The sequence below is a fragment of the Ornithorhynchus anatinus genome, chromosome 2, assembly GCF_004115215.2.
Source record: "Ornithorhynchus anatinus isolate Pmale09 chromosome 2, mOrnAna1.pri.v4, whole genome shotgun sequence".
Classification (NCBI taxonomy): Eukaryota; Metazoa; Chordata; class Mammalia; order Monotremata; family Ornithorhynchidae; genus Ornithorhynchus; species Ornithorhynchus anatinus.
In genome coordinates, this window is record NC_041729.1 from 91,513,894 (window position 1) to 91,540,244 (window position 26,351).

Sequence of the window (26,351 nt, forward strand, 5' to 3'; positions counted from 1 at the left end):
ATGTAAAAAAACAGTATTAGCCTCAAATGGATTTTTACATGTCTCCAACACCATTCTTTCTTTCAATTTACCTGCAGCAAACTGCAATGAAAAATCCTTGACATGGAGCTTTGGGGAGGCGGACCACTTGAAAGCAAACCATGTTTTGCATTAAGTGAGCTGGGTTGGGGGTGAGAGTCCAGAAATAGAGAGGGAAAGAAAGTAACATCCTCCAGACAATTTGGTTTCCAGATACTCTGGGTTTTTTGTTCATTCATTCTCAATCTAACCTGTACCTAAGAGCTATTGTGGCTGTTGGAAAGGAACAAGAACACTGTGAGTATGGATGGGTGCAGAAGGAGATAGTTCAAAAGGAGGTGCGATTAGGATGAAAGCTATCAGTAAGGTTCGTAAATTAAATTCCAGCCAAGACATTCCCGCACATCAATTGTATTTACTGAGCGCCTCCTGCATCCTTAGATCTGCATTCTCATGTAGGGGATACTGTAGTTGAGCTAAATCACCGGGGGAGCATTTTTAATATTGTATATTACCTATAGTACACTTCTGGTCTAAGTGTACCCACACTGAGCCTAATTATCCCCCCCGATCCTCCTTCTGCCCATTATCCAATATAATGTTCTGTAGACTGCAAGCACATCTTGAGCAGGGAACATATACACAAATGCTGTTATACTGAACTCTCCCAACTGCTTAGTACAATGCTCTGCACACAGTAAGCACTCAAGAAATACCACTGATTCTTTACTATTGGCTTCAGAGTTAGCCACTAGTTTTTACCACCGCAGCGACACTCCTAAATTTTCTATAAGGTGTAAATTCTATCCTGTGATCAAATCTCTACAAAGAAAAGTGGTATGTTGAACCAAAAAAAACCCACCCAAAAACTATTAAGGAAAAAAAGAATGTTCGGCCTGAACAATTCAGGCTATACTATTCTAACTGTTCGCTTTGTTACTTAGTGCTCTATTGTGTTTTGCTTTTGTTAGTTTAAACTTTTAACACTAAACCTGGAAAAATCATAAAGAATATCATTTTGAATTTAGAACATACATCATCAGAACCCGGTACTATCTTTCACTTAAAATTTTAATGATATTTTAGTGAAATTTGAAATCATTTCACAAACCTTTGAAGATTTATAATTTGAATAGCCAGTATTACCTGAAAACCTAGTTTCTGCAAACTGCGGGCTAGTCGTCTGGCACCAAACTTAGCTTCTTCTTCACTATGGTTTCAAACATAGAGATGGAAATATATTACCTTCAAAAGAATCACATACTACACCAAAGCTTTTGTAGTGAACTGCACAGTAATTATTTTCCATCAAGTTTTACAGTCGGACATCTAGGTAATGTTTTGTTTTTCAAGATTTTTTTCCTCCTCAAAAATATTTACCTTGTGGCTCCGGTGCAGATAATTTTTCCTGAGGACCAAATTGTGGCCGTGATTCTAGGTTTTCTAAGCTTCATTAATACTTTCTGAAAAATTGGAAAAATAAAAACAAACCAGGCATTAGTATTGAAGTGAAACTTCTCTAGAGTAACAATTAATTAAAAAATAGAATAAATGTTGATTTTACTTCTCAGTATAGCTATTTATATAATAACTTCTACCATAAAAAATGATTAGTGCCTGTGTTCATGTGTGCTGTGTTTAACAATGCATCCTATGGGACGTTCCTTAGGGTGGGGTTTTGTGAGAATGCAAAAGAACTGGGTGTCCTGAACACAAAATATGCACAGACAAAACAACCCAGCCTTAGAGTTAACTTAATGGATGAGCACACGACATTTTTCCCCATCTCTCCTAACCCAAATTTACCTGATACAGTGAATTTAAGAATAGGAATAACTTTATGCTACTGAACTGTCTGCAGCAGCCTGACTTCTCTAATGCCCAACCTAACTCCTTTCAGGGCCTCGAGTGATAGGTGGATTGTAGTTTGTAGACCTGTAATGGGTGAAGCAACAAATCATGGAAAACCAAATGCTTTAAAGCCCAATCGCTGATTCTGATCAATATTTCCTAAAATTGAAGTCAATGAGTTGATGGCCTCAATCCTCAAACACTCTTATTAGGTCAATGTTTAGGTTAATGTTAGGGGCAGGATTGGGATTTGACCTTAGAGGTAGAGGTCAATGATTTGTTATGTTGACAATCGGACTGCTGACAACTGATCAACAGACAATTTGTTTATCTTCAATTGACCTTTTTGATTTTTAATGACTGTCTGATTGACCTGGACATGGCATTGATGTAATGATCACTATGAATAGGTTATTTACAAAAACATTAAGTTTAAAGTTGTCCATTTTTTTCTTTCAACTTTGAATAGCATTTTTATATTTTAAGTGTTTTTCCGAGAATTTACGGGTGCACCATTTTAAAATTCAACTAGTAATCATAAACAGCTGAAACCTGTGAAAAATACATGATTCTTTCCTGTTTTCTAATCTCTTACGGGTATCTTCTCACTGTTCTGTTAAACCTATCACACATCACTAATCTTGGCCAGCTCACCCCTGGGATCCCACACACCTTCTTGCCCAGTAATCTCCTCTTGCTCTCTCTCTTGTTCAGCTCACCATCATGATTCCAGTACTCTGAACTCAGATTTCTGGCCCAGATCTCTTAAGACCTACATCCCGCTCTCATTCTTGTCCGACTGCTCAATCAATCTCACATTCCACTAAGGTCAACAATCTTCATTTTTTCTTGGTAAAAGCAATGTGTCTAGCCACTTCTCTCAGAGTTTAATGTCCACTGCCTTGGTGCCAGACCATCACTGCCATTTCTCTGTTTTCTTGGGATCTCCATTATCATTTCTTCTGCTGCTCACGCTAAGTTAATACAGTGGACAGAGCTTGGCTTTCGGGATATACATCTGGCTTTAAGATGAAGGTGTCTAGGTAAAATATCCACATGGAAATTTTCAGTAAGAGCACTTACTACTTTGGTTATTCCATTCTTTTGGTGTGGCGGGGGCTATACCACAATGACCAGGTGGTCACAACGGAGAATCACTGTTTTAAAAGTAATAAATGGACAGGTACATTTTTTTCTTACAAACTTATCACATAATTCATGGTCTGTAGCCTAACAAAAGTCTAGTCAACTGCAAAATAATTTGAAGAGGCAAATCTAGCTGCAGTGCAATTTTTCTTTGTACCAAATGATCCTTTTCTAGATAAATCAAAGTACAATGTAGATCCAAGTCCAGTCTCTTGAGATTCTTCTAAGTTTCCTCAGATCAATGAGCCCCATATTAAAATTCACTTACTCCAACATCACGCTTGTAAATCACATTAGCTCCCTCCAAAGCTATCTTCCTCAAGTTCAAATGACATCTTGTTCTAAAAACACAGACTACGTTTGTAATTAAAATGTCCAATGCAACGTCGCTGTCTGCATCCATTGGGGTGGTTGAAAAACTCAGCTTCCCCACAAGCACACCATGAAGATCACATCCTGAGAAGGAAAATAAAACAGGCAATTTAACACAGTTGACTGAATGTGTCTCTATGCTGCGTTTACTGGGTGAGAAAATTTTTGAATATTTAAATGCAAGGAAGATCACCAGAAAATAAATAATTGGGTAGAATGTAAAGTTATTTGTAATGGCAAAGCACAGCACCTTATCTAATGAATAAGGGAAAAAAACTGTATTTATGTAGCCTGGTGAATTTGCCAATTGCTTTTTCATCCATTAGCTAATTTTTACAGCCCGTTTGCCTAAAGTAAAATGGAATTCTCCCATCGTAGACAAAAAAGTTACGAAACAGAATTAGACAGGCAAATGTGGAGTGCCTAGTTTTCAGTTCTAGACTTAGTCCCCTGAGACATATTCTTAGTTAGAGAACATAAACACGTTCATCATGTATTTAAACAACAATTTTGTGTATGGCCCACAAGTGGTATCATCCTCTGTTTTTCTGACCTCTCTTCAGAATAAATAACTTGTCCAACATCTCAGTGGAAAGCCAGGGTTAGAGTGTTAGACTTTGACAAAAGACCTCATTAAGGGCAAGAAACAAGTCTACCAACTCTGTTATACTCTACTCTCCCAAGTGCTTAGTAGAGTGCTCTGCACATAATAAGCACTAAATAAATACTGACTGATTGACCAATGACCTAGAGATGGAGGAGAGGTGAGGCCTGGAGTAGTCCAACCCCAGTGAGGCAAGAGTGTGAGAAAGGAAAGGCCGGGGCCCTGTCAAAATTCCAACTTCCAACTAGTCCTCTCCTATCTCAATTGTATTGGGTTGATCGGCCCCAATCACACCACTGTAGTTAGCTCCCCTGAGGTCGACTCCAGACCCTTGGGATCTTTTGCAAGGCAGCATGAAACACCAGATGACACTAGCCAAGAGGAAGCTAAGGAGGCCCAGGCCAAAATTCCCTCACTCCCCAGAGTGAGCCTGTTCCCAGGACTGCACATTTCCTCCTTTTCCCATTGAGTGGGGGCTTTTTTATGGGTCATATGGAGCGGTAGGAGCAAGGTCTTGTAGGAGCAAGGACTGTGCAGACATTCAGCCTTTCTGACCGATTCAAAGGCCTCAGTGAGTCCTGTTAGCAGTTGGACATGGACAGAAACACATTTTCTTGATTCACTGACACAGCTCTGGGCTCACATCACATTGCGCACCTACACTTCCTGCTTTCCAGTTTTCTGCATTTTTATCTCATCTCACTGAGGCAGGAGACTGTGTGTGATAACAAACTACTGCTCATTTATGGTTGAGTTTGGAGACTATTTACACATTACCCAGGCTACAATTGGCAATCGATTAAAATCACAAATTAGTCTCCTTTGTGTAAAAACTTTCCAAGTTACTACAGAATTGCTCAAGGGAGAGACCAAAGACTAAAGTAATGGATGAGAAAGGAAAGAAGGAAAAACAAACAGGGCAGACAGAAAGTAACAGTAAAAGAACTTAAAAAACAGTCATGGTAACCACTATATATGCTCCTTAGAAGCAGTGAGTGCTGCACAGTTGAAACTGATTTCATTTCGCTTCCAGGAACTTGCATTCTGAAACAAGATTACATTTAGATATGGGACTGTTTGAGTCCGTCATAAGCTGGGGAAACCTAACGAGTAGTTACGAAAAATACTGTTATTCAGTAGGTGGCACTCTTGTCTCAGATTTAAAATAAAACAAAACATCTCCTCTTGGTGTGGAGAAATCTATAATGGGAGGGAGGAGGAGCCTGTTTGGGAAACCATAGGACTATCGCAGTTATGATCTTAGGATAGTTTTTCCTTTACCAAATAAATAAGAATAGTATTTATTAAACATTTACTATGTGCCAATCCCATAGATATCATTCTATCAATTCAGACACAGTCCCTGGTCCAAGTGAGGCTTGCAATCTATGGGGGAGAGAGGACTCCCTCTTTTACAGGTGAGAAAACTGATGCACAGAGAAGGTACTTCATTTGAGCGGAATCACTCAGCAGGCAAGTGGCAGCAGCAAGCTCACTCCTAGTCCTGTGCTTACTAGGCCTCACTGAAACTCAAACTGTCCCCAATGACAATTTTGCTTGCTTGCCAAATTCTGCCTCTGTGGGTCCCGACCAAAAAAGCAACCACCAAAAAAACAACTAATGGCTAAACCCAGTTATTCCATTGTAATAGTGGTGGTAGATTTGTCCTTCCGTTTGAAGAAAGTACTGTGGTTGTTTTATTAAAACACATCAATCCCAGAATCCCAGGCAATACCAGCCAGTTATTCAGCCCAATCACTTCCAAAAAATTCAAATGTGTTCACTGTTCACTACTTTTACCACTGCTCTCTGGCTATTCTGTCATCCTGAGCATGAATTTAATACAGTTTCTTGTAACACTATTCTGGCATCCTAGCCCATCTTTTTCTTTTGCTACATAAGGCTCTCTACCCTCTCACAATTAAGCTCCCTATTCCCTTTGTTGATTCCCTTTGCTCTGCCTACACCAACCTTCTCACCATTCCCTTTGCCCGGTTCTCTACTACCAATTCCCTCCTCCTTTCTTCCCCCTCCTCTCACGTGTGGATTTCTTACAGTCCCAATAACTACTCACACCTTTCCTAACATACTAAGGAAAATGATTTTCCTTGCCCAGTGTCCTAATCTTCTATCTTCCTGACCCCTCTCCAAAAGAATCTTGAGCATTTACAGTGCCAATGTTTACATGTTCATGAGTCTAGTGTGGAGACTCTTAGTTTACTGTGTTACAATTTTAAGCCTTGCATGTGTTTGTCCACAATCCTCGCATCTTTGTAAACTCTGAATTCCTAGAGGGCAGGCACCGTGTCTGTCTGACTTGTTCGTCAAGTCCTGCTGCGAGGCCCATGGACAAGAGCACTGATTTGGGAATCACAGTGGCCCTCTACCACCGGAAGTGAAGGTTTCTGACTCAAGAACCACACATGGTGTTTGGCCCGGCAGACAGACCCAGAGAGAACCCTGAAAAATAGCCGGCTAATGTGAGAGTGAGTGGCAAAAACCCCAACGGCGACCCGAAGAGCTGCCTGCCAAGCCATGGGGTGATGGTACGGCATCAGCGCTGTTCAGCTGAAAAGGGGAGCGGTGTATAAAAGGCTTCGTGTGCACCTGGCAATGTGCCGCACCCCTGCCCGTTGCAATCCATGCTCCAGTGGGAGCACGCCTGGCAGAGATGACAAATGATGAGTGGCGCCGCGTGAACCGCTAACACTCCAATCCGTTCCTTGGCATGCTTCTCAGTCCTGAAAGGCTGAGAGCTGTGCCTCGCCCTCCATAATAATAATAATAATGATGGTATTTGTTAAGCGCTTACTATGTGCAAAGAACTGTTCTAAGCCGGGGGGGGGGTGGGGGGGCAGGAATACAAGGTGATCAGGTTGTCCCACTTGGGGCTCACAGTTTTTAATCCCCATTTTACAGATGAGGTAACTGAGGCACAGAGAAGTTAAGTGACTTGCCCAAAGTCACACAGCTGGCAAGCGGCGGAGCCGGGACTAGAACCCATGACCTCTGACTCCCAAGCCCGGGCTCTTTCCACCGAGCCACACTGCTTCTCCATCCCCACCGGGAGACCCCATCACTTGCTTGTTCCCAGTCAGGAGCATGCATGTGTGGCTGCTTAATAAGCAGAATACGATGACACTTAGAAAAGCTCTCCCTTGCACTTGATACCTGATAGTTGCGCTTGATAGTGATACTTGATATTGCACTTGATATAGTCTCCCTTTGAGAACTTGATATTCACGCTACCCTCAGTCCCAGAGCACTTGTCTGCTTGTGTGACCTTGGGCAAGTCTTTTCTGTGCCTCGGTTACCTCATCTCTAAAATGGAGATTAAAACTGTGAGCCCCATGTGACACAGGGACTGTGTCCAACCTCATTTGCTTGCATTCACCTCAGCACTTAATACTGTGCTTGCACATAGAAAGCACTTAACAAATACCGCGATTATTACTTATTCATTCAATAGTATTTATTGAGCACTTACTATGTGCAGAGCACTGTACTAAGCCCTTATGTACATATCCATAGTTTATTTATATTCATGTTTGTCTCCCCCTCTAGACTGAAAGCTCCTCGTGGGCAGGGAACATGTCTATCAATGCTGTTGTATTGTACTCTCCCAAGTGCTTAGTACAGGGTGCTGCATACAGTAAGCACTCAGCAAATACCATTGATTGATAGCTATCACTCTGATAATGGCAAAATGGCAACCATAAATAAGAAAGTTGCTACTAGTAAAAATGATGGCATTTGTTAAGCGCTTACTATGTGCCAAGCAATATCTCATGCACACCTAGACACTGTACTTGTGAAAATTTAAAAGGGCATCTACTCAGGACCTCTGCCATTCAGAGTGAGCACGGCTCAGGAACTAATTTGTCATCGAGTGGCCTCTCCTTCAGCAAGTAGTTAGGCTGGGGCTCTAGACGTTTTTTGGGACTCGAGGGTTAGGAGATGAGAGAATAGGTTACATCCTACTACCAGCAAAACATGTGTATGAGTGGTTTTTGGTGTTGTGGTGACAAACCACCCAACACCCAATGCTCAGAACACTTATTCCCCCAGCAGCAGACATTGCCAGATGGCTAGCAGGGATAGCGGGTGCAGCCTGTGGTCACGGAACAGAATATCTCTGTCACTTTAGTAGCCGCAGGCACTACTGGCCATCACCCCTCTCATAAGCCGCTGTAAAATGTGATAGCCAAAGTGGTTGAGTAAGGTTTGGGCTTGACTTTTTCACTTCCACTTTCCTTCAAAAACCAGGGAAAGACAAAAACACAACTAAGAACAATGAGGCCAAAAATATACACAGGTCTTTTGCACATCTGGATAGACCAGAGACAAACAACAGCAGGAACAGAGCAGAGGAAAGCTAATAATAATAATAATGTTGGTATTTGTTAGACGCTTACTATGTGCAGAGCACTGTTCTAAGCGCTGGGGTAGCTACAGGGTAATCAGGTTGTCCCATTTGAGGCTCACAGCCTTAATCCCCATTTTACAGATGAGGTTACTGAGGCACAGAGAAGTTAAGTGACTTGCCCACAGTCACACAACTGACAAGTGTAAAGCCAGTAATCGAACTCATGACCTGTGACTCCCAAGCCCATGCTCTTTCCATTGAGCCACGTTATAGTTTGTGGCTATTGTTTCAGGGAGCAGTGTAGCATCACCTGATGGTCACTACTACCTCTGGTCAGATTTGGAAGGAGACAGTGAAATCTCCCCTCCATCCCTCTCCGGGTACATCCCTTCCTCCTGGCCACCACTCTGATGAGAGAAAGCTGCTCCGAGAAATGGTCCATTAAACACCTGCCTCTGTGAGCTGCCCTTCTTCAGGCTGGGAAACCTCACTCATTGCTGTTTTACTTGATTCCATACCCAGCCAGGCCCACGTGCCTGTCTCATTGCCCAGGTCGTGGTGTTCAGGTTGAAAGGGGGAGAAGGTAAAGTGAGAGTTCTAGGTAGTGACGGAGAGGGATAGAAAACGTTAAAAAACCCCACTTATGGTGCTCGCCCCAAAGGAGAGAAACCATGCTTCCTCAGAAGCCTCTCCTTTGCTGGGCCAAGTCAGTGGTTGAAGACAAGAGCCAAGAGAGAAATGGCTTAGCCACCTTGCTGTCTGCTTCTGCATCCAAAATGGGCTTCTTGTTCCCTCTGTATCCAAACCCACCTCAGTACCACGTTCCGCTCCTTGGAGAAGACATATTTCCAAACCCGGGATGAAGCCAAAGAGTAACCTCTTACTCTGTTTTAGTCAACAGGGATAGGGCAAGGAAATCACAATTCCCCAGAACCCCCCTTTTCCTAGGCCAGCAAACTGTCATGAAAGTTGATAAAAAAAAGCACACTATATAGAGAGAAGAGAGAGCTTATTCCACTTGCTGCCCTCCTGCTACCTGAATCTCATCCTTCTGTATCCAGACCCACTTTTCTTCAGGATGACAATGATGCAAAAACATAGCCAACCTCAACTGGTTGTCACGGTATTTAAGAGACAAGTGAAGTGATTCCTATAGGTCTTTCATATATTTGGGGGCTGTCTTAGTGCTAATGAAGACTGACTGCATGTTTTAATTCTAGTTCAGGGACTCTCTTGATGATCTTAAAATGTGTATCTCTGCCAGTGCTTTGATTTCAGTGAAAAAGCAAGAAGGGTAACCCTTTTCACAGCGTTCATACAAAATGCTACATAATCACAATTAGTAATGTGGCAGCAAATGGCAGAGGCAAGGGAGATTTGGGAAGAGCTATATTAAGAAGGTAGAGGGAATGAGCTGTTGCTTTTTTTTTGCATTATAAAGTAAGAACTGAACACGGTGCAATCAGCTCTTGATTTTCCATAGTAAAGGAATAGGGATGTGACATACAAAACAAGGAAGACAGTCGGGGACCCAGGTGGAGAGAGCCGAGAAACCAACCTGGATATGGGAAAGAAAGTCCCAGGCCCAGAGAGCCTAGAAAACACAACAATGTTGCAGAGGGCAGGTTTGGTGATAACAGTCGATTTATGCGTAATCAAGGGCTAACTGGGCTAGCGATGCTCACATTTAGCTTCAAATGTAATAATGCTGCCTGTTGATCATTGCCTCTAATTTAGCGTACTCCCTGAAAGATTATTAACTCCAAAACGTTTTTTTATTTTTTTTTAGAAACTGGAATTTTCTATTGGAAGGAAAGGGTAAAAATAATTATGTGAGAAAGTACCGTTAGCGCGACTGACACGAGTACAGCTACATAAGAACTATTTTTATCTATGGAAATCAAACAACAGACTGAATATTTACACTTACCAATCGACTGCCTGCATAAAACAGTCACTGCCATTACTAAATAACAAACCAGAATAACCATAACCAGAATAAACATAAGCGGAATAACAAAAATGGCACTCGACTTCATGTTTCCACCAATGCAAAGTTTTATATGTACCTTTTGAAAAAAAGGTAAAGATTTAGTATGATACCAGCTTCTGGACAGTAAGAAACTTGGTTTTTCAAGGTAAAATGATTTTGCTGATTAGTGGTATTTTGTAAATCGAAATGGAGTGAACTGTGCATTCTGCAATGTAAAAATTTGTAAACGCTCAATTTCCGGCTTTAAGACTGTTTAAACAACTCCACTTTAGAGTTTATTACTCTGAGGTGTTTATTAAAGGTTTCTATGGTGATGCACTTTCAATAGTAAAGTTACATTAAAGCATCATCATTACAACCACAAATTGGGAGGAATGCCTCCACGCTGTTAATACATACTGAAATTCAAGGATCCGATCCCAGAGAATCGGGGAAGCAGAGCCATGGGCCCCAAATGAACCTTGTCCAGGGCCAGACTAATAATGCAGGGGCTTCAGCCTAGGAGTCAAGGACAGTTCCAGACCAGCAGCAGCAGCAACAGTTTAGCCATTGCCGCCACTGAAAGCCACCCAGAAGTATGGCTGGATCAAGCGAACTGGCTCCCCCCCAACGTCCCCCAGTCCCTGCCAAGTACTGAAGTGCTGGTCTCTTGCCTCGGTTGTCCCCCAGAAAGCGACACTCCCTCCGGTTTCCGCTGTAGCCTCACCTCCTTGCTCCAGCCCTGGGAGAAAAGACAAATACAGACCTAGCCGCCGCCAGTGCCATCAAGCCCACATTCTCTTCCCATTTCTCTTTCTGTTCCTGGCTAATGCCTACGATGCGACCCAAAGGATGGAAGAGGTAAAGCGGCGACAGGGAGACCCTGTTTTCTTTCTTTCCTCCTTCCCTTCTTTTTCTTTCTCTCTCTCTCACACAATACACATACTCACTCATCACTCACTCTCTCTCTTCCAGAGTTTCTTCTCCATGGATCTTCTTCTCTGATGAGGGTGAAATAAAGCGAGCAACTGGAAAGGGAGTTGGATGAGGCAAACACCGGGTGGAAGATGGCCTGTTTAAATCCCAATGGCCCAGAGATCTAATGAGTGAAACTCCCCACGGTGACCCTATACTAAACCCCCTAGGGGCACAGAATACCAGTTTGCCCTAGGAGCTGAACTCAATTAACCCACGGAATAGTCACTGAACTGTTGGTTGATTGTTCAAAATAAATAGGTCCCTCTCAGATGTTAATTGCCCCTTTTAGTACATACCTAGCAGGCAGGTGTCAATTGTGTTGGCTTGTGAGATTATCACAGCAGCAAACACGTGACAGCTTCCTCTTCAGACCTGTATCTCGATATTGTTTTCGGTTGCTTCTGGCCAACTAAAAACCCCTCCTGGTAGGAAATCCTCAGAGATGGGGCAGGTTATGGGACTCCACCTTTTCCCCCTCAGCATGGTGGGTTTCTTAGGCTCCTGTGACGAAGGCCTCGACGATGAGGCCATCGTCACACTGGGCATCGTGATATATGGCGGCCCCACATGAACGAACTCTCCCAAGCCACCTCCCCGAGGGTCAATCCTGCCTTGCTCACATTGCCACCTCTTTTTAATCTCTAGGCACTACTGGAATCCCGAAAAGAGGCACACCAAAATTACAGTAGACGATGGTGTCTGAGAAACATTTAGGGAACCAGAAATACTTTGCTTTGGTTCCTAAATTCTTACATCTAACAAAGTCTACTGATATGGTCTTTTAGTCTGTAAACTCCTTGTGGGTAGGGATCAGGTCTCCAATTCTACTGCATTGTAATCTCCCAAGTGCTTAGTATAGTGCTTTGCACATAGTGAGTGCTCAATAAATTCCCTGATTGGTTGATTGAAAAGCCTAGTTTTCAGAAGTGTTTCCATCAAGGCTTGGCATAGCTCTAGTACAGGGCAAGAAAGTAGTTTCTCAAACATCTCTGCAGTGATATCAAATATTGCGTGATTTGAAAAAGGAAGAATAGTAGTGGTATTTTTAAAGTGCCTATTTGAGTGCACGCAACACAATCATTCATTCATTCAATCATATTTATTGAGCACTTACTGTGTGCAAAGCACTGTACTAAGTGCTTGGGAGAGTACAATATAACAATAGACAGATACATTCCCAGCCCACAATATACTAAACACTTGTGAAAGTACAAGAGAAGCAAAACCCAAGTTATTTTTTCATAATCATCAATGGTATTTATTGACCGCTTCTTGTGCACAGAATACTGTACTGAACGCTTGGGAGAGTACAATACAACAGAGTTCGTAGACACGTTCCTTGCCTATAAGGATTTTGCAGTCTAGAGAGAGAGACAGACATTAACATAAATACTTTATAATATATAATTTACAGATATGTAAATAAATGTTATGAGGTTGAGGATTGGGCAAATAGCAAATGCTCAAAAGTCACAGATCAAAGTTCATTCATTCAATTCATTCAATAGTATTTATTGAGCGCTTGCACAGCAGATGCAGAAGGGAGCGGGAGTAGGGGAAAAGAACGCTTAATATTAAGGCCTCTTGGGGGAAAGTGGCCTTAATAAGGCTTTGAAGGTGGAGAGAGTTCAGGATAAAGAACAACAGTTGACTATTTGGTTGAAATATACATTTTGTTTTTTGGGGGGTGGGGGGAGGAAAATGGGGGGGGGGGGTCGTGTGTGTATGTGTGTGTGTGTTTTAAAATTTGGCTGTTGGGTTAAGATGATTTTAAGTGTTGTGAATTAGCCAGGAAAGACTTCATGGAGGAGATGGGGTTTTAGGAAGACTTTATAGTAGCAGTGTGGCCTTGTGGCAAAAGCAAAGGACTGCAAATCAAGAGACAGAGGTTCTAATCCTGGCTCTGCCACTTGCCTGTTGCATAATCATGGACAAATCACTTAGTTTCTCTGTGCTTAATTTTATTCATCTGTAATATGGGGATTAAATACCAGTTCTCCCTCCCCTTTAATATCTCAAGACTGTAAACTCATTATGGGCAGGGAATGTCTCCGCTAATTCTGCTGACTTACTCTCTCCCAAGCACTTAGTTCAGTATTCTACATATACTTTGAGCTCAATAAATACCACTGATTCATGCATTCATTCAACAGTATTCAATAGTAAGGGAGTGCTTACTTTGTACACAGCACTGTTCTAGGCGCTTGGAACAGCACAATACAACAGGAAACAGACCCATTCCCTGCTCATAACGAGCTTTCAGTCTAGAGGGAATATTCACCTCCCTGACCCTGGTCTCCTACGTGACAGGCAGGGATACTAACCACTATACTAGTGAGGATTGATTGATTAATTGATTTAGACTGAGAATTTTACAGATGGGTTAACTGAGGCCCAGAGAAGTGAAGTGACTTGCCCAAGGTCACAGCAGACAAGTGGTGGAGCCAGGATTAGAACTCATGACCTTCTGACTCCCAGGCCTGTGCTCTATCCCTCACATCCTGCCGCTTCCCACTTTATCATCTTCAAAGGCCATAGCTCTCCCTATGTTCATCTCCTCCAACAATGAATATTTATTGAATTAAATATTAAATTAAATTAATTGAATTAAATTAATAAATTGAATATTGAATTAAAACTGAATAAATGAATATTTATGTTTATTCAATGGTACCTTCAATTATTTATGCCAATCACTCTTTGTAAGGGCTTTTTAAAAAATTTGAACATCTCTTAATTTTGTTGTATTTTTCCAAGCCCTTGGAAGAGTGCATTGTAACCAGTGGATTTTCAATAAGCACCGCCATCACTACTATTACTATTGAAGGCACAGAGATCTGGCTTAAATCATCAGCTCCCACCTAATGTGAGGTGGGACAGGAGTATGGCTTTGGCACTCCTAGACTGTGAGCCCGTTGCTGGGCAGGGGTTGTTTCTATCGGTTGCCCAATTGTACATTCCAAGCACTTAGTACAGTGCGCTGCACACAGTAAGCGCTCAAATACGATTGAAGGAATGAATATTTTCAAGAATTTCACAACACCAATAGCTCTATTTTGTTGTGGAATAAAAAATGGCAGCACCTCAGAGCTGGAATCTGTGAGCAGCTGTACCCAAAGGCTCCTGCAAGGGTTGGGCAATTGTGGGGTGTGTGTTCAAATCAAAAAAACGTTGAGAAGCTTTGGACAAGAATACCACTCAACGTCTCTTTCCATCTTGAGAGCCCCTGATTGGAGAAACAAAGAAAGGAAAGAAGGGAACTGGTAAGGTAGCTAACACTTATGCACCGAGATAAGGGAAGGGAGGTTAGGGTAACAGGGTTTTAACTTCAGGGAAATCTGAACCACCAAAGTGTTTTCCTAAGTTTCCTACTATCTTCCCCTTCACAAGATGAACAACATCCCAGGGCTTCTGCTTTGCTCAGAGGCTCCCATATCATTCTTGGCTCTAAGTTTGCTCTTAGGTGCCTGAAAGACAGGTCGGAAAACCCTGTGCCGGCAATTTTTACAAATATAATAATAATAATGTTGGTATTTGTTAAGCGCTTACTATGTGCAGAGCACTATTCTAAGCGCTGGGGTAGATACAGGGGAATCAGGTTGTCCCACGTGGGGCTCACAGTCTTCATCCTCATTTTACAGATGAGGTAACAGGCACAGAGAAGTTAAGTGACTTGCCCACAGTCACACAGCTGACAGGTGGCAGATCTGGGATTCGAACTCATGAGCTCTGACTCCAAAGCCCAGGCTCTTTCCACTGAGCCACGCTGCTTAGTAATCAGCTACTAATTGTGTTCATAGGACAAATGGGATAATTGCTTAGACATGTACTGCTTGTTTGGTGAGTGAAAGGCATGGGGGGAGAGACATTTTCAAATTACTAATGTAATAACATTGGAAAAGTGGTGATGGCTGTTACTGTTGAACTTGGCTGCAAGGAGCCTGAGCTCAGTTCCTTTAGCGGCAGTCCCCTGTTCCTCTTAACATATTTATCATTGTCCATGTCTTTTAAGTTTCTACCGTTTCATTTTTCCACCTCTGCCACCAACCTTTCCTTTCCCCCTCCTTGTAGACAGTGAGTCCTTTGGGGGCCTGGGACCATGTCTAATGCCCACCTGGGTATTCTTTCCCAGCCCTTAGTACAGGTCTTTTCCCACAATAGCTGCTTAATAAATACTATTATTAAGACTGACCGATGCTAGCAGAGGGGCTTATCTGCAGCTAACCAGCCCTGCTAATGTTTGCGACCGACCCCCATGAGCTGCAGTCTTGTCTTCTGGTTTGGTGTGCACCACCCCTTTTCTGGGCCCGCGGGGAATACACTCCTCCCTTCACGACCCTTTCTCATGTTCTTTCCTCTACCCACTAGCTTGAAGAGAAACACTTCCAGGGAGCCGCCAGTCTTTTCTCTCCCAAGCTCTTAGTACAATGCTCTGTACACAGTAAGTGCTCAATAAATATGAATGAATTGATTTGAATTCGACAGCCAGAAACACAGCTCCCTGTGCAGACAGAAAGAAGAAAAGGACACGGAACTGTTGCTAAAGTTGCATATAGCAGCCGTCACGATTCCCCCAGTAGGATGGCCAGAAGGGTGTGCCTCCTACCCCCCACATCAAGACCCGCTCCCATAAGATGGCACCTGTAAACTTTTCATGCAACCTACGCGCCCAGCTTGGAGAATCACATCCCACAACAGACGAACGACCCGATCTCCTCCCCAGTGGCCCTTTTTCTTCCTTATAATTTAATACCAGTGAGAAGAAAGGAAGGAAACAGAGTTGAGATCTGAGTCATCTTAACTTAACAGCCCCCTCTAGCACTTTATGTATAAATCCATCCTCAGCGCTAGGCTATATACAGCTCTAATGGATAGACACAGGCATACCCTATATGACGGGCGAACTAGGTTAGCTAACCCGTGCTCGGAAATGGGGAGATAAATTTAGAAGTTTTGGGAAAGGCGGCTCACTCCTTTGGAGCCCCTTCCTAAAAGAGATTGCCCAGTTGCTGCGTAAGGTGTGGTTTATCCCAGAAGAGGATTGGGAAAAGGAAGGCTAGCTAGGTGGGGAAGAAGCCCCACCAGCATTTTGGAATAGTTCGTAACGATGGGTTCGTAGGTTGGCCTGGGTGCGGGGGTCGGTCTCTAGTTGGGTAACCTTTCATTCATTCATTCAATAGTATTTATTGAGCGCTTACTATGTGCAGAGCACTGTACTAAGCGCTTGGAATGTACAATTCGGCAACAGTTAGAGACCATCCCTGCCCAACGACGGGCTCACAGTCTAAACGGGGGAGACAGACAGCAAAGCAAAACAGAACAAAACAACAGCATCAAGATAAACAGAATCAAGGAGATGTACATCTCATTAACAAAATAAATAGGGTAAGAAATAATATATACAAATTGCAAGAAGGACTAAGGGTCGAGCCACGAGGCGGTGAAATTCTCCATGAAAACTGGGTTCAGGAGGGGTCCAGCAAGATCTATAAAACATGGTGGACCACAGAAAATCTGTTGCAAAGAAGTGCAAGGGGTTGGGGGGAATGTGGCCACTGGGGATGGTGAATAAGTTTTGCAAAGATATGGGTTAAAACTGGACTTTGTTTATACCTCATCTAATTAATATAACGGTGCTAAATGTCTTAACATGGAAGAGGCAGTACGGTCTAGTGGAAAGAGCATGGGATTGGGAGTCAGGAGCCCTGGGTTCTAGTCCCAGCTCGACCACCTCTTTACTGTGGGACCTTGGGTATGTCACTTAACCTCTCCATGCCTTAGCTTCCTCATCCATGAAATTGAGATAAAATCGCAGTTTCCCCTTCTTCTTAGACTGTGAGCACCCTGTGAGAATGGGACTGTGCCTGATCTGATTATCTGGTCTCTACCTCAGTGCTCAGTACAGTGCTTGGCACCTAATAATACTCTCATTATAACATTATCATTATTATTACATTAAAAGTACCGATTTGGATCTCCACTCAAAATATTTGGGTGGCCGGAGTGAGTAGATTTGCACGGAACGGGTCTTCTACAACTGGGTAGCTCTAAGGAGTTACCGAACAGTTTCTCCAAGCAGCTCTCAGGAAGTGACTTGGGCAAGTCACTTCACTTCTCTGGGCCTCAGTTACCTCATCTATAAAATGGGGGTTAAGACTAAGCTTCATGTGGGACATGGACTGTGTCCAAACTGATTAGCTTGTATCTACTCCAGCACTCAGAACAGTGTCTGGCACAAAGTAAGTGCCTAACAAATACCATAATTTAAAAATAATAATAATTATAAGTGAGAAGGCTGGGCCAAAGCTGGGCCAGTCAGTCTTCTGACTAAGAACGGATACTTTCAAACTTTCTAATCATATGTGACCAGAGAGGTGAAGTGACTTACCCCAGAAATTACACGGAAGAAAAAAAAAAGCTGCGTGTACCAGGAAGCTAAGGTGCTGGATGTCTGCCTCCATTGTCCAAGGTGGTAACCTATGCCCACCTTTATCGGTGAGGGCTCAGATTCCAAATCGCTCTCTGCCGGCTCTCTCCGCTCTACTGCTGCTTGCTTGGGTCTCTGCCAGAAACAAACCTGCACCTGTTCTGACATGTGGTGAATTTTTCACACTCTCTCTTCTTAACCAATAACTGGTAAAATGGGCCAGGGTCACGGGGACATACCCTGGGAGGTTGTGATTCCACTCCTCTTCCAAGTAAAAACCTTAGAGTTAAGTGCACGTGTGACCTGAACGCACGGTGTGCAACTTTATCACTCAGGGACTTTAAAACTCTATTTGCATCTCCTTTTGGCACTGCCCAGCTTTCCCAGACAGAATAATGGCCGGCAAATATTGATTAAATATTAATTGCTGGCCAATGTTCTACCTGCCGTGGTTAACGAGGCTTTCGCAGCGCTAGTATTTGGAGGCTGTTCGGGTCTCTTACCCCCTTTGTCTTGTTGCAGTGCATTGGGAGAAGAAGGATTAATAGACCAAATATAGTCTCTCCTGGTCCAGGGTTAAGACGGCAAAGTGGGCCCAGTGTCACAAAAGATGTGAGTGTAACAACTAGCTGGACTCCAGGCGATTCTTTCGCAATCAAAGAGGGCCCAGGTAATAATAATAATAATAATGTTGGTATTTGTTAAGCGCTTACTATGTGCCGAGCAGTGTTCTAGGCGCTGGGGTAGACACAGGGGAATCAGGTTGTCCCACGTGGGGCTCACAGTCTTAATCCCCATTTTACAGATGAGGTAACTGAGGCACCGAGAAGTTAAGTGATTTGCCCAAAGTCACACAGCTGACAAGTGGCCGAGCCGGGATTCAAACCCATGACCTCTGACTCCAAAGCCCGTGCTCTTTCCACTGAGCCACGCTGGAGGCCAAGAGATGGTGGGCAGTGTTTTTAGAGGTTAATTTAGTGAAGTTACCTTACAGTGAATCTAAACCACCATCCCATTTTGTTAGGAAGAAAAAAACCTAAAGGCTTTGGATCACTGGCGCACACTCAAACCTTCATACGAAGAGCTTTCAGGTTTAATTCCAACCAGAAGAAAGGGTGGAGGGACTCCGAAATGTTACCCCACTGGACAACGCAACCAGGCTACGTTTCATGACCCTGGGGTTGTCTCATGGGTTGTTTTCCTACAAATGTCCATGGTATAAGTACAGATCTGTTCCCAAGCCTCCATAAAACATGAAATTAACTTACAAATAGGAAAAATGGTATTTATTGAAAACCAGTTGAGCACACTACACCGTGTTAAGTGCTTGGGAAAGTATAACAGAAGTATGAGGCATGTTCCCTGCCCACAAGGAGCTTACACTTTAACTTAATTGGGAAGATAAAATTCAAAAATATTTACAGACTAACCAAAAGGAATGTACAATATCTAGTCAATTGATTTGGGTGGGTATAAATACACATAAGAGCTAGCGGTAGCAATTGAGTTTATACAGCTCAGGTATTGGGGAGTTAAGAAAGACTTTTTATGGTAGGTGGGACTTTAGAAAGGCTTTAACTGTGATAACACGTCACTAAACAAAGTTTGACTCTATGAGAGTAACGTAAAGCATAACAGCAAAATTTTACACGAATGAGCTGAATGAATGAGTTTGCAGGAGACTGCAAAAGTAGCAGCTTCTACCAACTGTGATACTGATTTTTTTTCCTGCCCATTTTATCCTGAACCACATCCCTCGTTTCTTTTTAAAACATCTTGTGGCAGTCAAATGTGTTTCAAAAATGTGTTTCTACACACCTTGGCTCACCTCTGAACATTTCTCATTATTGCGATCTTCTTATCTAATCATATTTACAGGTTTATCCGCTCTCTTGAAAATTCACGTAAAAATTTTTCAATCCCAAGATTTTAGCTGGTAGTGGAGAAACCGTAACTTCACCCATTTGGGGATCTTGCACTGATGCAATGTCTTAATCAAAGTTTGATGAGGTCCTTGTTGGGCGATTCTTCTAAATGAGATGCAATTCATTCATCGTCATCTACATTATCCACTTCTGCATTAAATTGGCTCTTCGGTTCACACAACTTCCTTGGGTTTTTTTTTTTCCAAAGGGTCCCTTCAATGCCTTGAAAATGTGACACAAAGTGTGGGCAGAGTTTCATCCAAAATACACTTAAGACTTAGTCATAGCCCAGGTGACAACAATGTGAAAAGCAGACTGGCCCTGTGAAAAGAGCAATCTGAGAGGCAGAGGACGCGGTTTCTATTCCTGGCTCCACCACTCGCCTGCTGTGTGACCTTGGGCAAATCACCACTTCTCTGGGCCTCAGTTTCCTCTCTTGTAAAATGGTGGTTTAAATACCGGTTTTCTCTCCTACTTAGATTATGAGCCCGGTTTGGGAACTGATCCACTTGCACTCCAGAGCTTAGAACAGTGCTTGACACAGTTGGTTCTTAGCAAATACTATCATTATTATCATTATTTACCTGTAGCCCTCAACCAAAACCATGAGGTTGGCTGAGCATATGTGCAGGATGAGGCATCACACAATGAAGGTGATATCTCCACGGTGACTGTAACCTGGGAATTGGTGAAAGGGCATTTCTCGATTGTAGACTCAATTAGGAATTTGGTTTCTTTCTATTTCATTCCAGCATTCTTGCACTTCTACCTGATTCCTGTTCTCCTTCTTGCTTCCACTATTAGTAAATAATAGTGTATGTCTGAATCCTCTATTAAATTGTAAGGTCTTTGTGGGTAGGGAGTATGTTTTTGCTTTTTTTTTTTCCCTCTCAAGCACTTAGTATAATGTGTTGTACTCAATGGATGCTCAAAATTACTACTACTTCTACCGAGGATTCAATTTACCTAGAAATAAACACTTCAATGTTTCCCCAACCAGCCCTGATTATAATCTAATAATCATTTTTTTTAAATGCTTTACAGAGTAATAGCAGTAGTAGGATTAGTATTTATTTAGGGCTTACTAGGCGCAAGACACTGCACTAAATGCTGGGAAAGAGGGCCAGGATGGGATCTAGACCCAGTCCCTGGACTCAAGAGGATGATGTATTGCTTGCCATTATAAAGATACAAACATATACTTTGCTGGAAATACTTCTCTCAGCTTCTCTCTCATTTTCCTAATTTCCCCCCTTTTTCTGCACTGTTACACTTTCAAGTTTACTCCCGATCTGCACTATGGGAATGAAATAGCACACTACATTTCAATTTCTTATTTACTCAAATTGGTAGAACTGCTATTATAATGTGAATTTAATGATTAGTCTAACTAAATCCACCTTTTTTATTTCACGCATGTCTGTATGCCCATTTTCTTTCTGCCCTCTCTAGTTGAAAATAATTTTATGTGTGTCTCCCCCATTAAAGCATAAATTCCTTGTGGGCAGGGAATGTGTTAGTTTGTTATTCTGTACAACCCAAGCACCCAGTCCAGTGCTCCGCACCAAGTGAGCAATCATAAATTCAATAGTATTTACTGAGCGCTTACTATGTGCAGAGCACTGTACTAAGCGCTTGGAATGTACAAATCGGTAACAGATAGAGACAGTCCCTGCCCTTTGACGGGCTTACAGTCTAATCGATAAATGCTGCTTAAACTACTAAGGCTAATTAGGCTTAACTCATCTCAAGTACGAATCCTGAAAAGTATGCCTTCACTAAGACTCTTTCCCTGCCTCCCCTCCCTCCCTTACCATAACTTCTCTCCAGCTCTCTGGTTTGAAAAAGCTGGAATAATACAATTGAGTGGATGGGGACAGAGAAGACACTAATCAAAATTTTTGAGAATAGCATTTGACAAAAATCAAAGGATGATCAGAATAATGAAACTAGCATAAACACTAATAAAGAAATAATAATAATAATAATGGGATTAGTTAAGCACTTACTATGTGTCGAGCACTGTACTAAGTGCTGGGGTAGATATAAGATAATCAGATCCCACATGGAGCTCACGGTCTAAGCAGGAGAAAGAGTAGGTACGGAATTCTCATTTTGCAGATGAGGAAGCTGAGGCACAGAGAAGTGACTTGTCCTAGGTCACACGACAAATAAGTGGTGGAACTGGGATTAGAATCAAGCAGTCAGTGGTATTTATCGGGCACTTACTTTATTCAGAGGACTGTACTAGCCCTCGGGAAAGTACAATAGACTTGGCAGACACATTCCCTGTCCCCAACAAGCTTATTGCTAGAGAAGCACTGTGGCCAAATGGAAAGAGCGAGGGCTGGGGGGTCAGGGGACTTGGGTTCTAATCCCACCTCTACCGCTCGTCTTCGTGGCCTCGGGCAAGTCACTTCACTTTTCTGGGTCTCGGTTCCCTCATCTGTAAAATGGGGATTAAGACTGTGAGCCCCATGAAGGACATGGACTGCGTCCACCTGGTTACCTTGGATCTACCCCAATGCTTAGTATACAGTGTCCGGAAGATACCAGCTCTTAAATACCAAAGAAAAAAACAAAAAAAATGAGTTTACAGCCTAGAAAGATTAGAATCCGGGTCCTCTCAGGCCCATAGTCTTTCCACTAGGCCACCCAACCGGTCTCTATCTAATAAGATAGGGTCATAGGACTTTCTACTTTCACAAAAAATCCAATTGAAGTTCTCTTAAGAATTCATCATTACTTCCATAATTCCCAAATGAGCAAAACTAGATCTGGGGCAGTGCAGAGTTTGGGAAAGGGAGCTTATTTACAGGGCCTGTCCAATGCGTGAGCAAGGGGAGAAGATGACTGTGGAAGACAGAAGAGTGGATAAATGGTCTGAATGCCTCGAGGGAACCCAGTTCTGCTACAACCCATGTTTTCACTGATTTGGACAGAACGTGATGGAAGAATTAGGGAACATTCACCCCATAACGTAAATTTGTTTTGGATCTATCATGATCCACAGATGGCGCAAGTAGATTTATTCATTCAATAGTATTTATTGAGCACTTACCATGTGCAGAGCACTGTACTAAGATTTAGGGTAAGAAGAAAGAGATGGACTCACAAGGGTGAAGTGGATCAAACCATAATAGAGCCACACTTTCTAGCCTCTGCCTCGGCCTTAACTGTTCGGTATTTTGTGTTTTTGCACCCTTAAAGAGTACTTTATACAATAAAATAACAGTGAATAGCCAGGGTGCCGGGCATTCGGATGAGTGGAGAATGTAACAATAACATGCGCATTTCTTTCAAAAAATTTGAGTCCTGATGGTATCTTCACAATGCCTACTCTCCAACCTATTACCTCCCACTGAATCAGTGGTGACTGAACAAGAGGTTCTCCAAGGACGTGACTCTTCGAAATAGCGGCTTTTAAATCCCCATAGACAGTATCTCGCAATCTGTAGAGTCTCAAGCTGCAAGGTACAGAATCATTTGCTTGCAGTCCACAAATCGGGGAGTAATCGGGGGACAGAATCAGCGCAAGGGCAAATCCTCACAAGGGATCCCTACAGCTCAATGTAGCTACCACCACCAGTTCCCTCTCCTGCAATTTCCTATAACCCCATTTTCCCCCAACCTTTCTTCTGGGCCTGAGTACCTCTGTGCTGTAAGATGGCCGGACAGGATAAAAGAATGACTTATGTGTAGTATCCTGCAAAGAATAGCACAAGTGAAGACAGATCATTCTCAAATTACACATAGATAACAGAACAGAAGTATAAAAATTGTTTCTTCCTAACCTTGTCCAATTTTGGTGAATGTAGCCCTCAAAAAAATCAATCAGATTTAATGATAATAATAATAATAATAATGTTGGTATTTGTTAAGTGCTTACTATGTGTCAAGCACTGTTCCAAGCACTGGGGTACATAAGAGAAATCAGGTTGTCCCACGTGAGGCTCACAGTCTTAATCCCCATTTTATGGATGAGGTAACTGAGGCGCCGAGAAGTGAAGTGACTTGCCCAAAGTCACACAACTGATAGGTGGTGGAGCTGAGATTAGAACCCATGATCTCTGACTCCTAAACCCATGCTCTTTCTAGTGAGCCACGCTGCTTCTCTGATTTAATGAGTGCTTACTGCGTGCAGGACACTGTACTAAGCGCTTGGGAGAATGTGGGCAGGGAATGTGTCAAACTGTTGTACTGTACTCTCCCAAGTTCTAGGCACAGCGTTCTGCACATAGTAAGTGCTCAATACTCATTCATTTCTTCAACCGTACTTATTGAGCGCTTACTGTGTGCAAAGCACTGTACGCTAAGCGCTCGGGAAAGTACACTATAACAACAGACATATTCCGGCCCACAACGAACTCGCAGTCTAGAGCTCACAATCTAGAGACATTAATATAAATAAATAAAATTCCAGATATAAATACATGTGCTGTGGTGATGGGAAGTTGAATAAAGGTGCAAGTAAGAGCAGAGCAGAAGGGAATGGGAGAAGAGGAGAGGAAGGTTTAGTCAGGGAAGGCTTCTTGGAGGAGATGGGCCTTCAGTAGCGCTTTGAAGTGGGGAACGGCAGCAATTATCTGCCTGATATAATTGAATGATTGACTGACTTCAATAAAACAGTAATGAAGCCCTTCACGTCTATTCTCTCAAGTGCAACATGGCTGACAACAACAACAACAATGAAAAAATCAAATCCAAGGGGAAACGTTACTTTAGCTGCTGCAGCGGAGTGCCAGATTGGGCTTTGTTGGCTTTCCTTTCAGAACAGTGTGTCTGTCTTTCTCTTTCACTCCATCTCTCCCCCTCCCTCCACCTTGTCCCCCCCCCCCATTTCTCTGTCTCCCCCACCAAGCCCATCTGCCATATGTAATCACCAGATGCCTGGGCAAGACAGAGAGGGAAAGGGGCACGGCCCAGGGCTTTAAAGTGGGGAAAGTCCTACTTCAGCCAATATGTTTTTAATGGGACTGATGATCACAGACAGAACCTTCACTGCTTTAACGGGTGAGCCTCAAAAACCACTCTAACAAGAAGCAGCCTTTATGAGGCTGAAAAACACTTAACAATAATCACTCATTTCATCTTTTTTCCAACAAAAATTGTATGTCAGTTTTGATTAATCGGAGCCGAAATACTACAGTGTAAAATTTCAAAGAGACCTGCAAGGAAATGACATCACTCGTATTAGTGCAGAATAATCCCAAAGGATCCACATCCTTCTTAGAGGAGTCAACCAATTCCTCAGTTTTAGAAGCTAACAATCGAGAAGGTAGTAAAATCAATTATCCCCAACCCATTACTAGTATTCACCAGCAGATAAAAGACAACCCCATCACTATTTACACACATACACACTCCCCCCCTCCTCCAACTCCCCTCCCCGTATCATCTTCTAAAAGACTTATGGGGTTGGAGAGTTTAGGTCACCACAAAAGCTGCAATTAGAAAATGCCTGTGCTCTTGCAGCTCAGAAGGTCATGATTACTTCCTTGTTTCATTTCTTTAACACCTAAGGAATTACTTCAAAGCAGGTCACAGCAAAACCAAAAAAAAAAAATTAAAGCACAATAGGAATTGATCCACGGACAATCTCCAGGCAACATTCCACTATTTTTTATTTCTTTCAAAATTAAAGGTTAGCATAGATTTAATCATTTTATCAGAAGCATTTTGGTAGTGAGGAAGGAAATTACTCACTAGACTATATTATTGACCACATGCATTCAGAAAAAACCACCGGTGTATTTCTGCCAGACACTGAATTATCCAGGAAGTACTTTCCACTAGGAAGAAACAATGCACCACATCCACCTTTTAAAGGCAACAGAACATCTAAGAAAATTCAGAAATCATGTGTACCTCTGATTATTTCTGACATCACAAACATATTCTGCATACCTAGTATACTTGCACAAGTCCACCAAAGTCATTTTTCACACATTACTGGTTTGTGGTGATTACTACACTGTCTTTAGTAGGTGGATGACCATTTTTTCAAATTCCTTACCACGGTTCAGCATTCCAGAAATCTGGAAAAAACATGATTTGAGCATAACGGTAAATGGCCACATGCACAAGGTCTATTTTATAATTAACCTTTAAAGGCCATTTCAGCATTTATCATAATCTAGATAACCAAGCACTGTACTAGATGCTGGGGTAGATACAAGATAATCAGGTCCCACTTGGGGCTCAGAGTCAAAGTAAGAGGGAGAAGAGGTAGTGAATCCCCACTTTGCAGATAAGGAAACCGAGGCACCGATAAGTTAGATGACCTTGGAGGTCACACAGCAGACAAGTGGCAAGGCCAGGATTAGAACTCAGGGCCTCTGACTAGCAGACCCAAGCTCTTTCCACTAGACCACACAACTCCTCAACTAATCATTACAACTAATCGTTACAAAGATGATTAGTTGCCATAAAAGGTCTTTCGCCTGAAAGCAGCTAGTCTGTATTTACACAGATTTAATTTCTGTCCACAGTTCAGACTGGCTTAAATAAAAGCATCTTTTCTTAGGGCCTCAATTTTAGCAAACAAACAAGACTACTACGACCTTGAAATTCCATAATGCCGTATCTCAGAAAAATCTAAAAATAATTTTCACACCCTCTGTCCTTCAGTCTTCCAAACATCCCGTGAAGTAAGAAGGGGTTGTTGGGGCGACAGGGTTGGCCCAGAGTGA

General features: G+C 42.6%; 1 protein-coding gene across 2 annotated transcripts in view; it reads right to left on the bottom strand.

Annotated features, from left to right (window-relative positions):
• TBPL1 (TATA-box binding protein like 1) overlaps positions 1-26,351 on the bottom strand; it is a 40,121-nt gene that overhangs the window by 7,594 nt on the left and 6,176 nt on the right. For both annotated transcript variants that reach the window (XM_007671623.3, XM_001506873.5), the window contains exons 2-4: positions 3,284-3,471; positions 1,399-1,481; positions 1,165-1,228 (exon numbers count right to left, since the gene is read on the bottom strand). In XM_007671623.3, the coding sequence (XP_007669813.1) occupies positions 1,165-1,228; positions 1,399-1,481; positions 3,284-3,418 (282 nt within the window). In that variant the 5' untranslated portion in view covers positions 3,419-3,471. The remainder of the gene's footprint in view (positions 1-1,164; positions 1,229-1,398; positions 1,482-3,283; positions 3,472-26,351) is intronic.